Here is a 21,317-nt window from a genome sequence, read left to right on the forward strand (position 1 = left end):
TTCTCTTGGCCACATTCAGAGCAAAGAGGCTGGATCAAATAATCCGTCAGGCCCCTGCAGCTTCAGCCCATGATCTTACAAGGAGGCAGGATTATTTTGTGCTTAGTGGTACTTGTCTGGAATGGATATATCTGATGGAGGCATCATCACCATATTGTACCAATAGGAACCTCCTCTATGGTACATCTTTCTGAGGAGGGGGTGCTTTGGGAATGAATGAAATGTTTTGTTCCCAGGGGCTGGAGCCACCCGGTATGCACAGATTGACATCACTGCTACAGAGACGGCACACAAAGTGGGTGCTCAGCATGCCCAGACCCGGGAAGAGCGTCTGCAGGAGTTGGAGCAGAAACAAAAAGGGGCCCATCGGTGACCAGCCCGTGGAGAGCACTGGAGGACTGCCTTGCTGGGGCTGCAGGGTCCTTCTGGGAGGGCTCTGCGTTCTCACCTCTGGGGTGGGCCCCCTTCAGGTCCAACCATGGCACATTGCCCTCAGACCAGGTACCTCCTAGAGCCCTTGTTCCCACTCAGGGAAGGAGGTGGTGGTAGAGCAAGGGCTGAATTTTTTTTCAGCTCAGAGGGTCAATGTTTGCCACATAATGGGAGTCCCCAAGTTAATTTCTTCCTCCCTGGATCTTTGTGTCCCCTTGGAGAGAGGGAAGATGATAAAGCTGACCCAACAGTCACTAATCCACTGTCAGAGTGCTGGGTTTGGATCTTGGCCCTGCTGTGAAATCCTGGGCAAGTTGATCCCCTTCTCTGAGCTTCAGGTTTTTGATTTCTAAAATGAAGATACTGAAGTAGGTGATCTCTGAAGGTTCTTCTAGCTGAAATTCCTACAATAGTGGGAGGGGGCAGGCCCCATTGCCAAATGGTCTTAGTCCAGAGACCATGCTCAGGAAGAAAGCACCAACTATTAAATAATATGATGGCAAATGAGTGCGGCACCAGAAGCTTTGGGCTTTTGATTCATGTGCTTATTGCTGTCTCTCTGTGGAATCACACTGAAAGCAGGCTGCAGTAGAGCCTGAGTCCCTAGTGACTGCAGAGAAAAGCCCCTCAAAAGCAAATAACAAATGTCAAAGTTGTTTCAGTTAACAAACAAACAAAAAAGGCAAAAAGGACAGTAAGTGCCACTAGCAACTCACCACTAATCCTCTGACTGAAGACACTGACTGTTGACAAGAGGGAAATTGCAGTTTTGCACATTTTGGGAGGAGGGGTGGTGGATGTTAGAATATTTGGGCTGGAACCTTGGCTCTGCCCTTTCCTGGTTTGATTTGACTTTGGTCAAGTCACTTCCCCTCTGTGGGCCTCAGTTTCCTCACCTATAAAATGGGGATGATGATCCCTGCTTTGCCCTGCCCTGCCCCTCACAGGGCTGTTGTAAGGATCAAATTAGATCATGTACCTAAGGCACTTTATAATCTGTAAAGTGTTATTTGAATGTGAACTATTTATTATTATAATTATTACTGTTCTTTATAGAGTGATAGTTCTCTGTGTGAGGACCCCTTCTATGCCAATCTGGGTCCCTCTGGTGCTGGGCTCCCCCACACTTGGCTCAGCTTATTCTCAGATGATGAGGAGATCATTCGTGAGCCCAAGCGTGAATCCTTTCCAGCTGCACAGGTCTTGCCGAAGCCTGGGCTCCCCTAGTGGAGCCTTCCAGAGCCCAGGGATACCTCAGTGTGATGATGGAGAATTAGAGTGAGAGATGATAATTGTTGTTGTTATTATTCTAGATGGTGGTGGTGGCCACAGGGAATTTTCTGACAGACTACATTTTGTGGCGGCAGCATCTCCTTGGGCTGATAGACTTTGTTGTTTGAGTTAGACTGCTCTAGTTAACCAAAGTCTGAGGTTCAGGCTCAGTTCCTAGTTGAACCATGTGAAGTCCTTTGCTTCCTGCTCTCACAGAAGGGCACAGGAGCTGATATCATGGACTTTCCCATGTGTATAGGTATTGAGAGACTCGATTGTAACTTAGGAATGAAATACATTTTTTTTTCAAATGAAGAGAATTTTTAAAAGTGTTCCCTCATTCCATATGTGTATACTGGAGAAAGCCCATCATTTATCTACCTGACTGTAAGTGCTTCTTGGGACCTATTGTAGTTGCTCATGTAAACAGCTTTGAACCATTGATGTTCTATTTTAAAGTGCAGATTCTTCTCCTTGGAAGGCACTGTTCTCTTTTGTAATGTTTTGTTGGGTCTTTATGGATGATTTTGGTTTTCTCTGTTCTTCCCATGCCCCAGATCTGACTTTGGGGAGCTATACTGCTTGAATCTGGAGGGGCAGACCAGTTCTAGGCTTCGGGATGACTTCTGTGCCCTCCCATCCCGCAGGTGGGGGAATCCTAACCCACAGCTGCTAAGGCCAGTGTTGAGTTTTTAACATCTGAATCTCAATCCTGGTCCTCAGATGGCTCCCTCAGGGGAAGGCTCTCCATTTCTCTGTGACTAGGCTTCAGTGCTTACCTACTTGACAGGGGTGCTTTGTGGGGCAAAGACTGTGTTAAGTGCTAGAACTAAAGACTCTGGATAGAATATTAGGCAGTTTTTTAGTGGATTGAGATTGTTATTATGAATATGGACTAGCCCTGTGTTGCCTGTCCCCTCATGAGCTGGCCTCGCAAGCTCTACAATGTAATAGCTTTAGTGCTATCCCTGATTTAATGTCCTTGAAAGGGTTGATAAAGCAAAATTCAAATGCCAAATTGAAGTGACAACCAGCAAAGTATTTGCCCACATGCACCTGCTAGGGGAAATGAGGAAAAAAACGAATAAAGTAAGCTAAGGTGGAGGGACCAGAATGGGGCAAACCTAGTGGTCTTTGTTCATATTGGTTTAGATTTTAAATACTCCCATGATGGGTGACTAGGTATGCAATATGACCTCTTCAATAGCCTGTTGAATTAGCTCTTCATTAGCCACAGGAGTTGGGGAAGAGAAGTATCTGTGAAGCTGTGGAAAGATTGCCTGGGAGACAGATGCCTTGACCTCCCACCAGAGCTCCTCCAGTGGGCCATCTTGCACTGTTCACTTCCCCTCTCTCTGCCTTGGTTTCATCATTTATAAAATGGGGGAATGGGTGGCAGGAGAATCCTGACACATGCTCAGATCCCCTTTGTGGTGAGTCAGTGATTGTTTGCAAATGATCCGACCACACCATTTAGGACCTACTATTAACCTCTTCCAGTAGAAAACCCACCTATTGGAGAGGTGGTTTTCACTTCTTTTGTCCATGCAAAGAAGTTGAAGAACATCGGAGAGAAGGAAAATTAAAAGCAGCCTAGAGGTAGAAAGGTGAAGAAGACACAGAAGCCAGATAATCTGTAATCCCTACCTTCCGATTAATTTATAACTGACTATTAGTTATTTAATATTATATGTATTAATTAATATCCACGAAGGCAAATATATTTTGCAATGTACTAAAACTAAAAAAGTGCTTAGCACAATGCCTGACGCATCAAATAAGCATTAATAAATGCTACTCCCTCCCTCCCTTCACTTCTAAGATTCCTTTTGACTCTAGTATTCTATGATTCCATTAGAAGAAAAATAGTAAGTCCCTTTAAGAATTAGACTTTACATTCTAAGATTCTCACTCCTATGAAAACAAGGCTTCATCATGGTCTCTTTAACAACAGTTAATAACTGGATTCCTGAAAGGAAGAGTTAAGGAGGGCAGGGAAGAATTCTCAGATTCTTGAGATATGTGTGCCTGAAGTTCAACTCATTCCTCAATTGGTTCAAACAAGGGCAGGTAATAAAGGAGGGAAACAGAAGCATGATCTGGTTCTTTAAAAAAAAAAAGTGGAGTCAGGGCCCTAAACTCAGAATGAACTGAGGCTGGCTACAAATGCTAAGGATGATCCAAGGGGGGCAAAGCCTTAAAAACTATATTAGAGGAGGAGAGATCAAAGAAGGGACAAGTTCACTGAATAGGGTGGATGGGATAATCAAAAGTGATAGCAAGGGGAAGGCAGAACTACTTAATTCTTACATTGCTTTCTCTGTCAACCAGAATAAACTCTGGACAGATAATGACAGACCAAGAATGACCAACAGAGAGCTGAAACAAAAGTAAGGATATAAGAGTAACATTCTGTCCTTTCTGAGTTCAAGATCCTAATAAGCTATGATCCAGTGACCAAAAAAACTGGTGAATGCGATTGGTGTACCAGTGACAATGATTTTGGAAAGATCGTGGATAACAGGAGATGTCCCCACAGGCCTACAGAAGAGTAAGTGCCCCTATTTTCAAAAAAAGAACCCAACCCCAAAGTATCCAAACTACAGGCCAATGAGCTTGACTTTGATTCCTGGCAAGATTGTAGAGCCCATCAAAGGTACAGTTTACAAGCATCTAGAAAAAGATGTGATAATAAAGAGTTAGCTTGACTTTCGTCATGCCAAACTAAGCTCATTTCCAAAAGGCAAAGTTACCGAATTGTGAAATTCTGTAAATATATTTTACATAGACTTTTAACAAAGCATTTGAAATTTTGAAGGGAATATAGGAGGACTACTTTATGAGTATGCTTCTGAGGAGATTATAGGTGGTAAAATACCTAGAGCTCTGCACATGGAGTCAGAAAGATCTAAGTTCAAGTCCTACCTCAAATATTTACTCATGTACAATCCTGAGAAATTCACTTGACCTCTGCCTCAGTTTCCTCATTTGTAAAATGAAGATAATAACAATAGCCCATATCTCCTAAAGTACTTAGCCAAACTTAAAATGCCATATAAATGCTAGCTGTCATTATTAAGGCATGGGTTTTTGACTTCTGAGGTCCCTTACAATGTTGAGCTTTTGGTTGTCTTCCTCCTCTTTCTATGCCCTTTACAGGTTTATAAAGCTCTCTCTCTATGCCAGTCCTATGATTTTTGTACCATGTTACAACCCCTACTTTACTGATGAAGAATCAGAATGAGGCATAGAAGGCTCACAAGAGATAAGTGACTTACCAACTAGGTCTAAACAGACCCCAAGTCCTCTGGAACAAAATCCAGTGTTCTTTCCATTACACAAATGGAGTTTTGGCCTAATTTCATGGATTGATAACTTTCTTAAGAAATGGATGTTTTCTTTTTAGTTTCTTATTTTTTGTGGGGTGGAGTAGCAATTATTGAGAAGGAAGATAGTTGATTCCTATGAATTAAACATTTACTCTAGCTCAAAATCCCAGCAATAGATTCTTGGAATTTATTCTACATACAGATAGCTGTTAGCACAGCAGGAAAGGCAATGCAGATGAACCATAGGATGGGAAAGGGACAGGTGTGGCCACAGTTCAGGAGACAGACAGTATTTCTACCCACATAGGGCTGTCATAAAATACTGTATTTATCTAGGGAAGAGAACAAGATGATTGCTGGTATTTTTAGCTAGCAAGGCATCCTGGATTTGAAGCCAGAGGACCTACATTTAAAGCCCATCTGTCATTATCTGTGTGTCCCTTAGACGAGCCACTTAACTTCTGGACCTCTGTTATTCCTCATCTGTAAAATGGGGGTTTGGGTCAGATTTTAATGTGGGGTCTGTGAATTTGTTTTTTAATAAATGTCTTTCAGTACATCTCGTTTCCTTTGTTCCTATGTTGTTGTTTTTTATTGAATACATTAATGAACATTATTTTTTGGGAAAGGACTCTACAGGCTTTACCAAATTGCTCAAGTGACTCCTGGTATATAAACATATTAAGAGCCCCTGGACAAGATGATTTCTAGCTCTAAATATCAGGTCCTATGATCCTAACAATTAATTATGCTAACATAAAATTAATGACTGTGAGTCTTTACCTGTATAAGGAACCTGAGTTGCCTTTCCCTGCAGGGTCAGGGTGGCATAACAGTGGAATGGACTCTTCACATGTTTGCTCTCCTATGGGGCTTCATTATATCCTCACCAATCCTGGGAAGGTAGTGAAGGAGAGTATCTTTAGAATTATCCAAGAATCACAAAATCTTTGAACAGACAAACTATTGAGTTAACAAAATATACTATATCATTTTCCTCCCTCCCTCCCTCCCTCCCTCCCTCCCTCCCTCCCTTCCTTCCTTCCTTCCTTCCTTCCTTCCTTCCTTCCTTCCTTCCTTCCTTCCTTCCTTCCTTCCTTCCTTCCTTCCTTCCTTCCTTCCTTCCTTCCTTCCTTCCTTCCTTTTTCATTCATTTGTTCATTCATTTGTTCCTTCCTTGCTATTTCAAAGTTGTTGTGAAGATCAAATGAGATAATACTTGTATATTACTTAGCACTGTGCCTGGTACATTGTAAGAATCAAATAAATGTTGGCTATTATAATCACTAAAGATAGTCTTTTTAAAGGGCTTCACAAATTACATGGGTTATTTGTACTGGGACTGGTCTAGGGTTTTTGGTATGGTATATTAAAAATGGTGTGACTTCTGTATCTTTATGGATTTTATAAAATCTTATAAAAAAGGCTGTTATGAGATTAGGCCTGGTGGCTTTGAGACTACCATGACAGTTTCCCCTTAAGGGAAGCTATAAGCTTATAGAATATTACTCATGGAAAATTATTGGCAATAATATTTTTCAAAGGCTGGTACAGCTGTGTCCCCCAAGTGATATTTTTGTCAACCACCAGATTGTTTTTTCACTGACATGCAAGCCATCAAAATATATTTTGTCTACTGTCAGCTTATTTTTCTCCTTGAAACCCCTCCCCCAATACTTTGCCTTGACCCCTAAAACACAATTCAGTCAGCTTAAGGGAGGCCATCCAAAATGATAGAATAGGAATATCATCTTCAGAAGAGCACTCTGGAACATCCGCCTCCAGCAGGTGCACATCTCCCTTCGGGAGCACCCCCTTTCTGCTTAATGGACCTGTGTCTCTGTGCTCTCCACCGTGGCACAGCCCTTAAGTGAGCTATATTCTGTGTTAGTGTGTTTGCTGGAGTTGTTTGTATGGTCCCCTTTGTCTCTTTTGCCTTCCCATTCTTTCCCATTGCTTGCAATAAGCTTTTCATTGAACTGACTCCCATTCTTTTACATGTCATTCTTAGGACTGAACTCATAAAGGGGTTGTTTTCCCTGATGTCTCTGGCTGGCCCACGAGCCTTTCCCTAGACATAAACTGGGTAAGCGGACAAGGGCTTAACCTATTGCCAGCCACAGCTACACTGGGAGAATAGGGCACCAGTAAACTCTGTTGTAGAAAGCAAGGATCAACAGAGACACCGTAGTTAAGAGAATTGGCATCAGAGCCAGGAAGACTTGTGTACAAGTCCTTCTTTTGAAATATACTGTGACCCTGGGCAAGTCACCCTAATCTCAGCGTTCTAAGCAACTCTAAGAGTGCAAAGTAGAAAGTTCAGGTAGAGGGAGCTTTTCTAAGTAGCAGTTCTTTGCATCAATGAAATCACAGTTCTATTCCCTAGTCTTACTCCTACTTTATAAATCACAACAGACATTCTTATGCCTTTGATATAAAGGGAAAGTACTACCCCCCCCATCATTGCCCCAAACCCTCTAATCTTCCAAACTTCATTATTTTTGTCAAAGGAACCACCCACCCTCTTTCTAGTCTTTCAGTCTTGAAATTCTGGCACTATCTTCAGCTTTTCACTCTTCCTCATGCCACTAATCAGTTGGCTAATCTGGCTGTTTCTACCTCCTCAACATCTGTTAGTCTCTCAGACTTATCTTTTCCTACAGACTCCAGTTCATCCGACTACATATTGCTATTCAAATGTTTTTTCCTTAAATGCAGATCTGATTCTGTCCTTCCACAATTCAATCAACTTCAATGGCTCCCTATTGGCTTAATATAAGCAGCTCTGTTTAGCTTCTAAAAGTCTTAACCTTCTGTCTTCCACCCCTACCTGTCTTTTTTAGCCTCATTGAACATCACTCCCTTTCCTACACTTTAAGACAAAGCCCTCCTGGTTTTTGTTTCTCATAGGTGACACCACCTGGCCCTGCCCTGGGCCTCCAATGCATTCCCTCTTTGGTGCCGTCTCAGAGTCTATCTCTGGCTTCAAGATACATGCATCACAGGGGGCCACCAGGTGCTTCAAAAGAGAGCCAGGCCTGGAGGTGAAAGGTTCTGGGTTCCAAACTAGCCTCAGAGATTTCCTAGCTATGTAACTCTGGGAAAGTCATTTAACTGCCATTGCCTAGATCTTACTGTGCCTCTGCCTTGGAACTAATACATAGTATTAATTGAAAAATGGAAAATAAAGGTTAAAAAAAAAGATACATGTATCACATGAAACTCCACTCCACAGCTGTTAGTCTTTTCCCTCCCCAAATGACCTTGTATTTAGCAGCTTTGCATTTATTTGTCTTTATATTTATTTTGAACATGCTCACATATAGATTTTTCTCTCCAATTAGAAAAGGAGTCCTTTGTGACACACTGTATCACCAACATGATACATGGTAACAATAGGATACACTGTAACAACAGGAGAAACAACTGACAACTGACAGGACACATTGTAACAAGTGGGGCAACAAAGGGCACATGAATAGGATACATTATAACAGGGGCAGGAACAGCTGGACACCAAGGTGATACATTGTAACACAAACGACACCGAACATGATATATTGTAATAAGTGGGAAATAACAGGGCAGTAAGGCGAAACATTGTAACACCAAGGGCGCTACAATGCATCCCTAAAAGTGCCTCATGGTATTACAAAGGTGATACAAAGTCTCTGTTACACCCCGCCCCAGCACAGTGCTAGGCACATAGAAGCTCCTCAAAATTTGATTACCCAAAGCCGGTGCTGTTAAGCCCCGGGAGTCCTCAGGTGCAAGCCTTTTAGGCAAATTCCTACCCGAGGCTTGAAAATGGTCTCCTGCAAGAACTACAGGGTCTGCTAGTTCCCAACAAGTGTAGAGCCGGGCCTGAGAGAGTGAGGAGAGCGGCATTCCTGTCCCTGCACTGTCGCTAACTTGCGCTGAAGCCTCGGACATGGGTCAGTTCCATTCTCTGCTCTCATTCTCTTTGCTTGACAAACAAGGGTGGGGTGCTAGACTCCAAGGGTGGGGTCTCCAGAAGCGTTAATTTTCTAGCCTCCTGGTTCAAAGATTCCTTCTAGCTTGAACCTCCTAGGTTTAAATCCTGCCCCTGACGCTTCCTTACTACCTGTATGACCTTGGGGAAGTCACCTGGCCTAACTGGAATTGTGGCTTCCTCACCTCTAAAAGGAGTGGGTTGTCCGTTCCGGCTTTTAAGTGCTGTAACCCTATGATCTTCATTTTGTGGTTCGATGTCTAAAAGCTAATTCCGGCCGAGTCAATGTATTGCATGTTTAACTTGGCCAGGATTATTTTTTCCCTCACGGAGGGAGGCTGAGATTTTTCTTATTTATTAAACAGTTCATTTTATACACAGGAAGTAACAAAAATACCCAACAATGAGAAAGATGATAGAATCTACCTGATGACAACTGAAATTTGACCCAACTCATTTAGATACAATAATAGCAGCACCAAGGAACGTTTTTGTTGTTGTTGAAACTGGCTAATAAATTTGTGACAGTGATTGTTAATGCCTGAAGCCAGGATTTACCAGCTTCCTTCACTTAAGCATAATGAGTTTCCTTTTTGGGTTCTTTGGCCAATGTGGCTGACTTAGATCCAATTTCAGAAAGTCTGGTAATTTACAAGGTCTGCTATGGCCCACCTTCCACTCTGACATTTATTCTTTCAAGTTTAGATTTCTTCTCAAGAGACAAAATGGAAACTTTGTAAACAAAATTAATTGTATTAAGCAGCTGTATGAGTCTCAGAATAATGTTTTTAAATGCATAAGTAAAATACAGAGGGAGCACAAAGGAAGCTAAAGGTTAGGGACAACAGCAAAGTCATCCCCCCTGCCCCCATCATGCTCCTGGGCCTTCTGAAATCTCTCTGCAGGCCCCCACAGATGCTAGATTAATAAGCTCTGGTCCAGTGCTACTCTTTCGTTTTCATGTGAGCTCCCCAGAAGAGAAGTGATTGATTCTGGTAGTGATAGAGTAAATTTGAATCTTGGGGTTCAAATCTGGGGCCCCAGGCTTTGAAATCCAGTGAACTTATTTCTCGGCCACATTTCCTACAGGATCAAAAGTTGGCATAAGGGAATGCTGTTAGTCCAAGTTTAGCTGCATTGGTGGGGGAGTGCTAGGGTGTAAAGAATAAGAATCCGGAGAACTGCATCAGTATCCCAGCTCTCTACTTGTTAGCAAGGTGCTGTGGGCAGTTCAGAACCTGAGTTTACCCAATTACGGAATGGGAATACTATCACCTGTTGCATGGCATTGGTGTGAGGATCATAGGAAAGGCCTTGGCTAATCGTGGCATTCTGCTCAGTATGTTATTATATTATCGTTGTATTATTATTGTTATTGTGGTCTTATACATACATACATTATTATTATTATTGTACAGTATGATTGTAGCCAGGCAGAACCTGTCTGACTGCAGGAAGTCAACTTGAGGGGAACAAAAACTTTTCCAGCCTTCTCTTCTGAAAACTTGTTTTGGCTCCCTGAATATACTAGGGGAGATTTTCCAGGATGGACTTCTAGGAAAACCTATGCAAGAATTGCCCAAGAGGAGAATGAATCAGTGAGCACACATTTACTGGGCACTGTGATAGGACACGAAAACAGATGGGAAATAATTCCTGCCTTTCAGGGGCTTACATTCTCCTGGGGAGATACCTGCTCACAGAGGAGTAATTATGACTAGAATTCACTTAGGGCTTTAAGATTTGCAAAGCACAGTTGTTCCTCCCAACAACCCTGGGAAACAGGTGCTGCTATTTTTCTTATTTTATAGATATTTTAATCTTTTTCAAATTGTTCTTTATATTTATTTTATATTTTTATTTTACAGATGAGGAAAGTGAACCTGAGAGATGTGACTGTTAGTAAAAAGGAATCATATTTGAACCTGCGTCTTTGGCACTCTATCCACTGTGCTACCAGTTGCTTACATAAATACAAAGAATTACATAGTCATGGGGAAAAGGGGTATGCACTAAGGAAGTGCAGGGGTAAAGAAGGGCATCTTGAAGGAAGTGGCACTGGAACTGAGTCTTGAAGGGGACCAAGGGTTCCAAGAGTCAAAGGATTCCAAAAATCAGCCAATTGTTTTCCAGTTGTGGCAGACTCTTCAAGACCCCATTTTGAAGTCTTCTTGGCAAAGATCCTGGACTGGTTTGTCATTTCCTTCTATAGCTCATTTTACAGATGAGGAAACTGAGGCAAACAGGTTTAAGTGACTTGCTCAGGGGCACCGAGCTAAGATACTGGAATGATTTGTCATAGCTCATTTTATAGAAGAGGAAACTGAGGCAAACAGGATTAAGTGACACAGCTAGTGTCTGAGGCTAGATTTGAACTCTTCCTGACATCAGGAAGACATAATTTGAGTCTTCCTGACACAACTCTAGTGCTTTATCCACTGTGCCATTTAGCTGCCCCAGGGAGGAGGAAGAGCACTCCAGAAATGAAGGACAGCCTGTGTTGGCTTCAAAAGACAAGGAATTCTATCTACTTGTATACTCAGAGATGAATGAAAGCATCAAAGTTATTCAATCCTTCCAATTTTTTTCAGTTGAAAATAGTATAACAGGTCAATTGATTTTCACGTGCCAGGCCATGCACTAAGTGCTGGGGGGATAGTAACAAAGGGAAAAGATGGCCACTGTTCTTTAAGAGCTCACAGTCTAATGGAGGAGATAAGAAGGAAATCATTATGTACAAACAAGCTAAATACAGGAAAAACGGGAAAGAATCAACACAAGAGAAGGCACTAAAGTGGAGAGAGCTGGGAAAGGCTTCCTATAGAAGGTGGGTTAGGATCTCTCTCCAAATCCTGCCTCCTCTCGAGGGAGTCACCATTTAGGAAATTATGAGCAGGACAGTGTGGTTGGAAGAGAGGGTGTCTGACTAGCATGGGAAGAGGCTGGAATCAGAAGGTGAAGGGTTCTAAATGTTAGAACAGAAGAGTTGGTCTTTTATCCTCAAGCAACAGGGAGAGACTCTGAAGTCTCCTGGGCAGAGAGAGAGCAAAGTCAGATCTGTGCTTTTGGAATGTCAGTTTGGCAGCAGGACTAGAAAGGGGAAGAGATTGGAGATAGGGAGACCAATGAAGGGACTTTTGTTGTGGTTTGGGTAATGAGGGCTCTCCCGGGGGTCTTGAGTCTGAATGGAGATAAGGGGATGGGGTGAGAAATGTTAAAAAAGGGAAAACAAGATTTGGTAACTGGAAGGAAGAATGAAGGATGATTCTGAGGTCGTTGAAACTGGGCCAGTGGAAGAATGGTAGTAGCTTCCATGAGTTAGGGGAATTGGTGGGTTTGATGGGAATGACTGACTGCTGGCTGCTTGGCACAGGCAGGACCATAAATAAAAAACCCTGCTTCTTTCAAAATACCAACACAGTTACAGAGAATGTAGCAGTCCGCCCCTATCTAGGGACAAGGGAAACAGAAGGTACAGAGTGGCTTAGAAGAGAGCACTCTCAGTCTTGGAATGGCTAGGAAAGCCTCTGACCCTTGATCCCAGCTTCCCCCAGGTGAGGTGGGAAAAACAGGTTTCTTTGTGTTCACCTGGCTAAGATAAGCCACACCTATACCTTGTCATTAATCAATGATAATCATCCCTATGTATTGTGTATATTTGCATATCAAAGAGATTAAAAGCAGAGCCACAGCAGTCTCCGCCCTCTCTTGGATCTTAGCTCTCACCATGCTGGAGCTTGGCCTCTGGCCAAGCTCCATCTTTAATTCCTTTCCTCCTCTATCTCTCTCACCTGGGACCTGGCCTTCTGCCAGGCACTTTCTTTTCTCTATCATGTCTCCGACCTGTGGTATTAAATTTGGATCACTGGATGGAATTAGCCTTTCTGAAAGAGGTCCAGACTGATCGGGGTTCTGCTCTGGCTCCATTATAATCAATACGGCCTGGTTTCTGACTCATTTCTGCCATCTCATATCTCTAACTTGGCTCCACCACACCCCTTGCAGTATCCAAAACTTCTCTCCTTTTTCTATCTTCCTACCTTGTGGCTTCTCGCAGGCCGAGAGGCCACATCGGACCTAATAAGGTACGAAGCCCAGTTAGTTATAAAAGAAAACAAGGGATGATGAAGATTCACAATGGAAACATGTCAAGTTGGACAAATTTTGTGCTTATTTGTACATATTTTCATATACATTAGGGGTAGATTTGCTTTTAAACTGAGTCTTTTAAACTGGTCTGGTTGTTGGTAGTCCAAGAATTATCTTTTTGTTCCATCTAACAATTTCTGAATGATGTGCTTGGTGGGCATCTCAAGCATAGCATCCACGGGTTTGGGAAGACAAGTATGGGTTCTTCCAGTGATGCTGCTGAGGGCTAGGATGCAGCTAGACAATGCTGTGGGCTGGATGCAGTGCTTGGGTACCAGATGCAGCTAGACAACACTATGGGCTTGAAGGCCCAGGATAGTCTTGACTCCAGTGCTGAAGTAACTTCCGTCTTGCATTTTCTTTCATTTCCTTTGTCTTACATATTGGTTTAGGTAGAAGAAGACTGACAATGGAAGGGGAAGAGTATCTATTACTAAGATTGAAACTGGTGTAAGGCAGGATTTTTCAAAAAGCAAGTGAGGGGGGGTGTCTCTGGGGGAAGATGGAGTGCTTTGATGGAAAAGAAGCCCAGTTTAGGCACGGAGTTTAACTTGACTGAAGTAGTACTTATGAGAGACAGCCTGCTTCTGAACTTGGAGTTAGGAGTTGCCCGAGGGGCTCTGGGCAAGATGAGGATGACCCTTTTCCTGCCTCCATCTTTGAATGGTTATGGTTTAAATGGAATAATGGAAACCAAACATGGTAGAGAGGTCTCTTCAGAATTGGTTGTGCTTATGAGAGTGGTGGCCAATAGGCAGTTAAGAGGGTGACTAATTCAGAGACCCCGACCCCTACTATCAGACTTTCAGGTAATCATAATAATTGGCTTTGATCTAGTACTTTACAAATATCTCACTTGATCCTCACAACAACCCTGGGAGGTAGATGCTATATCTCCATTTTATAGATGAGGACTCTGAGGCAGACTAGGTAAGTGACTTAACCAGGTTCACACAGTTGGTAAGTGTGAGGCTAGATTTAAACTCAAGATCTCCCATCTTCAGGATCAGAGCTCAATGGTGCCAGCTTACAAATCTTTCATAGTCTAAGAGTTTAGATATCTGGTCCTGCCAGATACTCAGGCCAGAGGAAGAGAGTGATCTCTGCATCTCTCCAATACTCTGCCCCTGTATTAGTAGCACTGTCTTTCCTTAGGGCACTTAGATCACCCCTAACCTGTTGTCTCATGGATGCAAAATGCAGCTTGAATGATTTTCACTAATGATCACAAGTCTTCATAGTGATTTGTGCTTACTTGTCTATTATTTCCTGAGTTCAAATTCTGCCTTCCTCATCCGTTGTGTGACCCTTGACAAGTCAATTCATCTCTGCTTGCCTCAGTTTCTTTTACTGTAATATGGGGATAATAATAGTACCTGTTTCCCAGGGTTGTTGTAAGGATTGAATGAGACAGTAGTGTAGAGCACACAGTGGGTGCTTTAATATTTTTTTCTTTCCTTTTCCCTTAGATTGCAAAAAAACAAAAAATAAAAAGGATTTAGAGTCAAAGAACATGGATTCAAATCTTGGATCTCCTATATTATGGATGTGAGTTTAGGCAAGTCACGTTCTCTCTGCAGAAATGTCATGGATGGGCAATATGGTTTCTGAGTCCCTTATCAACTCTAAATCTCATGATTCAATCTGTCTTAGTCCATCCTGAATTTCTGTCAATTTAGAACTCAATAGGGAAAATCTCTTTTAGGCAGATTACAGAAGTGAAGAGTTGTACAAAATGGCACTGAAATGGAGGTCTAAAGGCCTGTGCTGGAGCTGATCTTTGATCTTATCCTCTCTGAGTCTCAGTTTCTTCAGGAGGAAAATTAGGAGATTCAGTCCACTAGTCTCTACTGTAATAATAAAAATTTAATCTCAACTAACAAAAATATATTTTATGAGGTTTCTTAAAATGTTAATTAGAAATCAAATAAAGATACAAAATAAAAAACTTGTGCCCATGGCTGGTTAGTCATTTTTAAAATTCCCACCTTACCACCAATCACCAATGATTCTGCATTATGCCCAAGGAGAGGAGCAAGAAACTCAACACCCATTCCCTTTATCCTATGACTACAGGAAGTATATAATGACAAGAAGTCAGTGGGCTCTTGGGATATGTAGTTCTTTTTAGGGTAGCAGATTTTCAATTATACACTACATTTTTCTAGCTCTTGCGATCTAGGATTCCATTGATCTGTGGTTTCCCCACTATGCTCTGGAGAGAGGGGACTTCAGCAGGCTCTGTGGCATTTCTGTGCTGTGTTTATCTCTCCTTGCTGAATAAATCAACTCTAAGCCATTGGTGCCCTGACATTTGCAATGACTTTAATCACTTGGGTTTTGCCCTCAAGTAGAAAAATTCCCATCTTCTACCAAAGTTTCCTGCATCCTAGAGATGGATTAAAAAGAAAAAAAAAAGGTGCTGCCTGGGTCTTTAGGGGGGGTGAAGAATTAGTAAAGCATTCTAAAAGGCTCATGACCAGAGGAACGTTTCCCCCCTCCTTTTTTTTTTCCTTCAAGCTACTAGCATCTTCTCATGAACCAAAATGTGGAATCATGGCCTTGGGGAATCTCAGTCCTCAGAGAACATATAGTGGAGCTAGTATTTGAGAAGGAATTCTTCCTTCTACAGCATCCAAAATGACCATTTGTCCAGCTGGTCCTAGTACACCTCCCCAGACAGGAAGTCCACTTCTGAATGGTCCAAATGCTAAAAATTCTTTCCTGACATGGAGCCCATCTCATGGCAATTTTTCCTGTCTTCTACTGCTGCTTTTTGGGGCCACATGGAACAACTCTAAGCCACTTTCTCCCTATTACATTCCTGTGAGGTCTCCTCTCCTTCAGGCTAAGCATCCCCAAATCTTTCTTTTTCCCCCCACAAATCTTTCAATGGAAGCTGATGTAGCATGTCCTTCCATTGGCCCCAGTGCTTTCCTCTGGCAACAAAAACAAGTCAAATCCTAGAGTTGGGAGGCACCATGGCATCGAGAAAGGATTAGGCGATGAAGGATCATTCTCTACTAAATCAATTGTGGGGAACGGACATGTTTTTTTTTTTTTCTCTATCTTTCTCTCATGGGTTATCTCCCTTAAAGCTAGGAGGCTTTGAGAGCTAGACTTATCTTCCTGAATTCAGTTCTGGCCTTGGGCACTTCTTAGCTGTGTGACCCTGGCACTTAATTTTGTTAAATATTTCCCAGATTCATTTTACTCTTGTTCCGGCAGCCCTTGGGAGCATTGTGGGCTGTAAAGGGACTCAATGTCTTGGTCTAGTGTCCCGGGACAGTTATTCTGCAGCTTAAGCGTGTTGTGGGTTGTCTTTGAGCGTGTGGTCAATATAAGGACTTTCTAGGTCTTTCTCCTCTTCTGTCTCTTTCTGTTTATACCTATCACTCAGACTTTGATAGAACTCTGCCCTTGTGGCAATGAAGAAAAGCTCATTGAGCATCAGAAAGCGGGAATGCATGGGGGTATAAAATGGGTGCTCTCCAGTCTGAACAGTGGATGGTTTCTCACCAGATCCAGGGTCGGGGTTGTTGGGGTGCCTGTCTCTGGAGATTCAGTCAATTGGTCAATCAGGATTCACCCAGGCCCATGATCTCAGTCCAAGTGGCTTCCTGGAAGCTGTGGCAATATCTCCTGTGTCCTGGCTTTAAAGGGACCCATTTTTTACTCATTTAATACTCTGCTGTGCTTATGGAATAGCTTTATTAGGTATTGTCTATTCTTAGCCGAGTGAACCTCCTTGGATGTGACCTTGTCCTAACCAGGAAGAGGGAAAATCCCGAGCGGGATCTTCCACGGACCAAAGGAAATGGGATGAATGTGATACACTTTTAAGTGTCACAAGTGAATTTACCTAACGCAGCTGAATTCCCTGACTTCACTGCATGGCTGAGGCTAACACAAGGTCTGCTTGGCCCTTCGCAAGAACGAGAGTTGGCCTCTGGGATGGATGGAAGCTGAGGTCACTCAAACCTGGCATGTACCTTAAGGATGAATATTGCCTAAATTTTGTTGATGTGGTCAGCTAGACTCTGGTCCTTACTCTCTTCAATCAGTTCACCTCTGGGTCGAGGCCCTCCTGAGCACTAAATGTAATTTGGTTGATTCTTTGGAAGAAAAGTTTTTTTTTCCCTTTTTGGCCTTAACTCTTGGATTCCAGCCCCTTATTTTCTACTTTTCTTTAACCTGAAGGACCTGAACTTTCACCAGGCTTTTCTCTCCACTAATGGAAATCTATAATGATCATAGAGAATAAAGAAGGATTATTCCATTAAATACTCCCTCTGCCTTTTGCCCTCCCATAGCCACTTGGCAAGGGATGGGAAATGGGCTTCTGCCTAATCTCGTTTATCCTTTGAAGGTTCATTAGTTTCCAATTCATTCTCTCTCCATTTTAATTAAACAATGAATTTCTACTCATTAATGAAAATAAGAATTTGATTAGGAAATTAGCCATCAACAATTGCAGTAATATAATTATAGGGAAAAGCTACCTGACTCTCTCCTCCTTCTCTCTCTGAGTGTCATCTTTGTTACTTGTATAAAAGAACTGGTAAGGCTCTCATATTTTTGGGTAAGAATAGAGGGTACCAGAATTAACAGGAGTAGTTACTCCTCCAAGGTCACTTGCCCCCAAGTATAAGAACTTTCTAAGCAGAGAAAAGAGGAGAGCAACAGATAGGCACTTGTAGGAAAGGGAGGAATGAAGCAAGAAAATAGAGGCAAAGACCATGGAGAATGAAGCTTGGTCTTTAATCGCTAATCAATTAGAGAGCCCTGGATTCAATGCTGTTAGTATGAAATTCATTAGGCCAAATTAAACTGCTGTAGTAACAGTAAAAACAGTATTGGGTCCTGGAGTCAAGACCTGGGTTCAAATCTCTAAATTAATTGTTTTGAAATGGAGAAAATCAATTCACCTTTCTGGACCTTTGTTTCCTCATCTGTAAAATGTACATATTTGTGCTTCCTATTTCACAAAATTATTGTGGGAAAAGTGCTTTGTAAGCCATAAAAGACTATATCAATAGGAGTTATTATTAGTTTATCTCTCTTGAAATCTGCACTGCATTCAGGGGGTTTCTTAATGTATTTTTTTTTTTTGAGTCATGAATCTGGCAATCTGAAGCCTATGAAATCCTTCTGGAAATGTTTTTAAATGCATAAAACACCTATCTGTTTATAAGTGTGATTACAAAGTAAATTATGAATTTGATTATATAATGAATATATAAATATAAATTTGATTAATTGAAAATTGATAAAATTATAAATATGAATATGAAAAATAAAAATATGAAATCTCTTTCTACCTATCCCTTCCTTTCTTTTTGTTCATTAGTGAGAAAAGATATGGAAGGAACAGACACCCCTGAGAAAGTCTGTGGTTAAGGGAATCGATACAACGGACAAAGTCCTCATAAAAGGAAGCCGAGTCAAAGAATAACTGGTTTCATTTCTGCAGTAGCCAAAATGTTAGAAATTGGTTCCCTGGGTCTATGCTTGGGACACGGAATCTCCTTTTCTATCAAGCTTGCTTATTTCCAAAAAGCAGCTATTGTGCAGCAGAAAAGGCACTTGCTGGTCTGGCAGTTTGGTTTACTTTCAGTATTAAATTGTCTTTGGTCTTGTTCTGAAAATGTTTATCAAAGTCTTAGATGAAGGCATATACAGGTGAGGTTACAGGCAATACAAAGGAGGTAGACACTGCTAAGGCTGGATGAAAGAGTCTGGAGTCAAAAATAAAACTTTCAACAGGCTAAATTGAGTAAAATGAAATGGAATAGGGATAAGTGTGAAGCCCTGCACAGGATAAAGTAAACTGAACACACTTGGGATGGAGGCTGCATGGCTAAGATTTTTGATTTGGGGAGAAAAAAGATCGAGGGTTTTTTTGGTGGATTGTAAACTCATTAGGAAGTAAAAGTATGACAAGGCAGCAGAGAAAGTTAATTTGATCTGGAGTCATTAAAGGTGTCATGTCTAGAACACACGACACCGAAAACCCTCTGTCCTGATCAAAGTACAGAGCAGAGTTTGATTTGGGAAACATTTTACAAGACAGACTGGAGTATGCTCAGAGAGAGTAGGGAGATCGTGCTTTATAGAGACTGACCAAAGGGATTATGGTTATTTCATTTGAGGAAGAGAAGCTTGGGAAGGTGGGGAAAGAGATGATTTCTACCTCTAAATATTCCATGGGTAGAAATGGGCAAGGGGGAGGGGTGAGAGAATGGTTCTGTTTGGATTGAGAAAGCAGAATTTTGCAGAGAGGATGTGCCAGAGGGAACTGTTTCCCTTGGGTGGTAATGGGTTTCTTCCCACTTTCTTGTTCAGGTCTCTGGAGTATAGGACCCCTTGAGTTCCACCCCATATTAAGAAAAAAAAAACTGGAAGGTAAACACGGGATAAAATCATGCCTTTGCCATTTATTGTGTTACCTTGAACAAGTCACTCATCTTCTCTGGGACTCAGTTTCCACATTTGTAAAAGTGAAGTCACTGAACCCTGAGGGCTCTTTTCAGTTCTGAGAGAGGATGAAGGACTTGTTCATGGTGACACAATTATGTGGCAAAATTTTAACCCATTTCTCCCTTCCAAGTTACTTACCTCAAGTGGAATGGACCGAATAACCCATAAGTAGAGTTCTTTAAGAAAAGCTTTAAGATGGATCCTATCCAGAATTTATTAGTTTTGGGATGCTATAAATCAAGGATGATGGCAGAGAAGGTTGATAGGTTAAGCCATCTTGGACCCCGAATTCAGCTAAAAAAGAGTGAATCAAGTATTTTTATAATTTGATTTCAAAGTCAAGCTGAGAATGCAATGAAATAAAATAAAAAGTCATTCATAATCTACACTGATCCTCTGGACTTCATCTTCAGAAAGTCTTCTTGAGAGCGAAGAACTCTATTTCCACATACAAGCTTTATGCTACTTTTTAAGCTTGGCCTATTTGTATTCATGACCTTTCCAGAAATTATTGGAATTTGGATCTATATGTTACTCGAAACAATGTACAGGCAGGTCTTAGATCTCAAGCTTCTTCCTACCTTAAGAGAGACTTGAAATAGTTTCCCCTCCCTTTAGCTTGAAGCATAAAGCTTGTGTACTGGTGGAGAATGACTTCTGTAGTATTCTCTAAAAATCCTGGTATTGGGCAAGACTTCTTTTGACTGGGATATTTTAGATTTTGCCCTTTCCCCCATGCAGACAATGTCTTCTTGCTGTGCTGGCCCCATAAATTATTTATGACAGCAATGAAAAAAGAAAACAGAAGTCAGAGTTTCTGTAGAAAATATTGTGGTTCCTTTGTAGAACAAACTGTAGGTTTGTGTTTGTGATGGGGCCCCCACGAGATGCTCTTGTGATCTAGTACTGATGAAGTAATGTGGTGTAAAGGAAAATAATGGGAAGAAAACTGGGTTTGACGCCTGCCTCTGACACTAAAGGCTTAGGCAAAAGCCAGACTCTGCCCTCAAGGAGTTTACAGTCTAATGGAAGATCACAAGAAAGATACTCTGTATTTCTGAGCCTCAGTTTCCTCAACTGTAAAATGGAGACTGTAGGACTTGAAAAAAGTTGCTGCGAAGCTCAGATAAAGACATGTCTATAAAGTGCTTTATTAAAGGAATATATACATGTTTTATATGTCTAGCATTTATCATTTCTTTTTTATTCCATGGTTTACATCCCCACCCAAAAAAGGTCTATTGGAGAGGCAGAGACGTGGCTTGGTGGATAGAAAGCCAGGTCTAGAGGGGAATGGTCTTGAGATTCAAATGTAGTCTTGGACACTTCCTAGCTGTGTGATCCTGGACTTTACCCCCATTGCCCAGCCTTTATAGGTCTTCTATCTTGGAACCAATACACAGTATTGATTCTAAGACAGACGGTAAGGGTATTGAAAAAAAAAAGCCTATTGGATTGAGAGTGAGGATCATGCTTTATCATTAAAACTGTATATTTACAAGCTTAGCTACAGCAAATCATGTCACTGAGATAGACTCAAGAAACAAAGCCTTCTTTCTCCTCACACAGGCCTCTAAGGAGGGTGAGATGATGGGTAGGATTGGAAGGGGGTTTGAGAACCAGACAATGATGGGTGAAGGTGGGGAGAGCATCCACAGAGAATGATAAAAACCACTCACACA

General features: G+C 41.8%; 1 protein-coding gene across 1 annotated transcript in view; it reads left to right on the forward strand.

Annotated features, from left to right (window-relative positions):
* The window catches only part of DOK7 (docking protein 7), a 139,993-nt gene extending 134,396 nt beyond the window's left edge, over nt 1–5,597 (forward strand). The window contains exon 10 of the mRNA XM_007496806.3: nt 237–5,597. Within this exon, the coding sequence (XP_007496868.1) occupies nt 237–373 (137 nt within the window). The 3' untranslated portion in view covers nt 374–5,597. The remainder of the gene's footprint in view (nt 1–236) is intronic.
* The last annotated feature ends 15,720 nt before the right edge of the window (nt 5,598–21,317 follow it).

This window comes from Monodelphis domestica, chromosome 6 (assembly GCF_027887165.1).
Source record: "Monodelphis domestica isolate mMonDom1 chromosome 6, mMonDom1.pri, whole genome shotgun sequence".
Taxonomy (NCBI): domain Eukaryota; kingdom Metazoa; phylum Chordata; class Mammalia; order Didelphimorphia; family Didelphidae; genus Monodelphis; species Monodelphis domestica.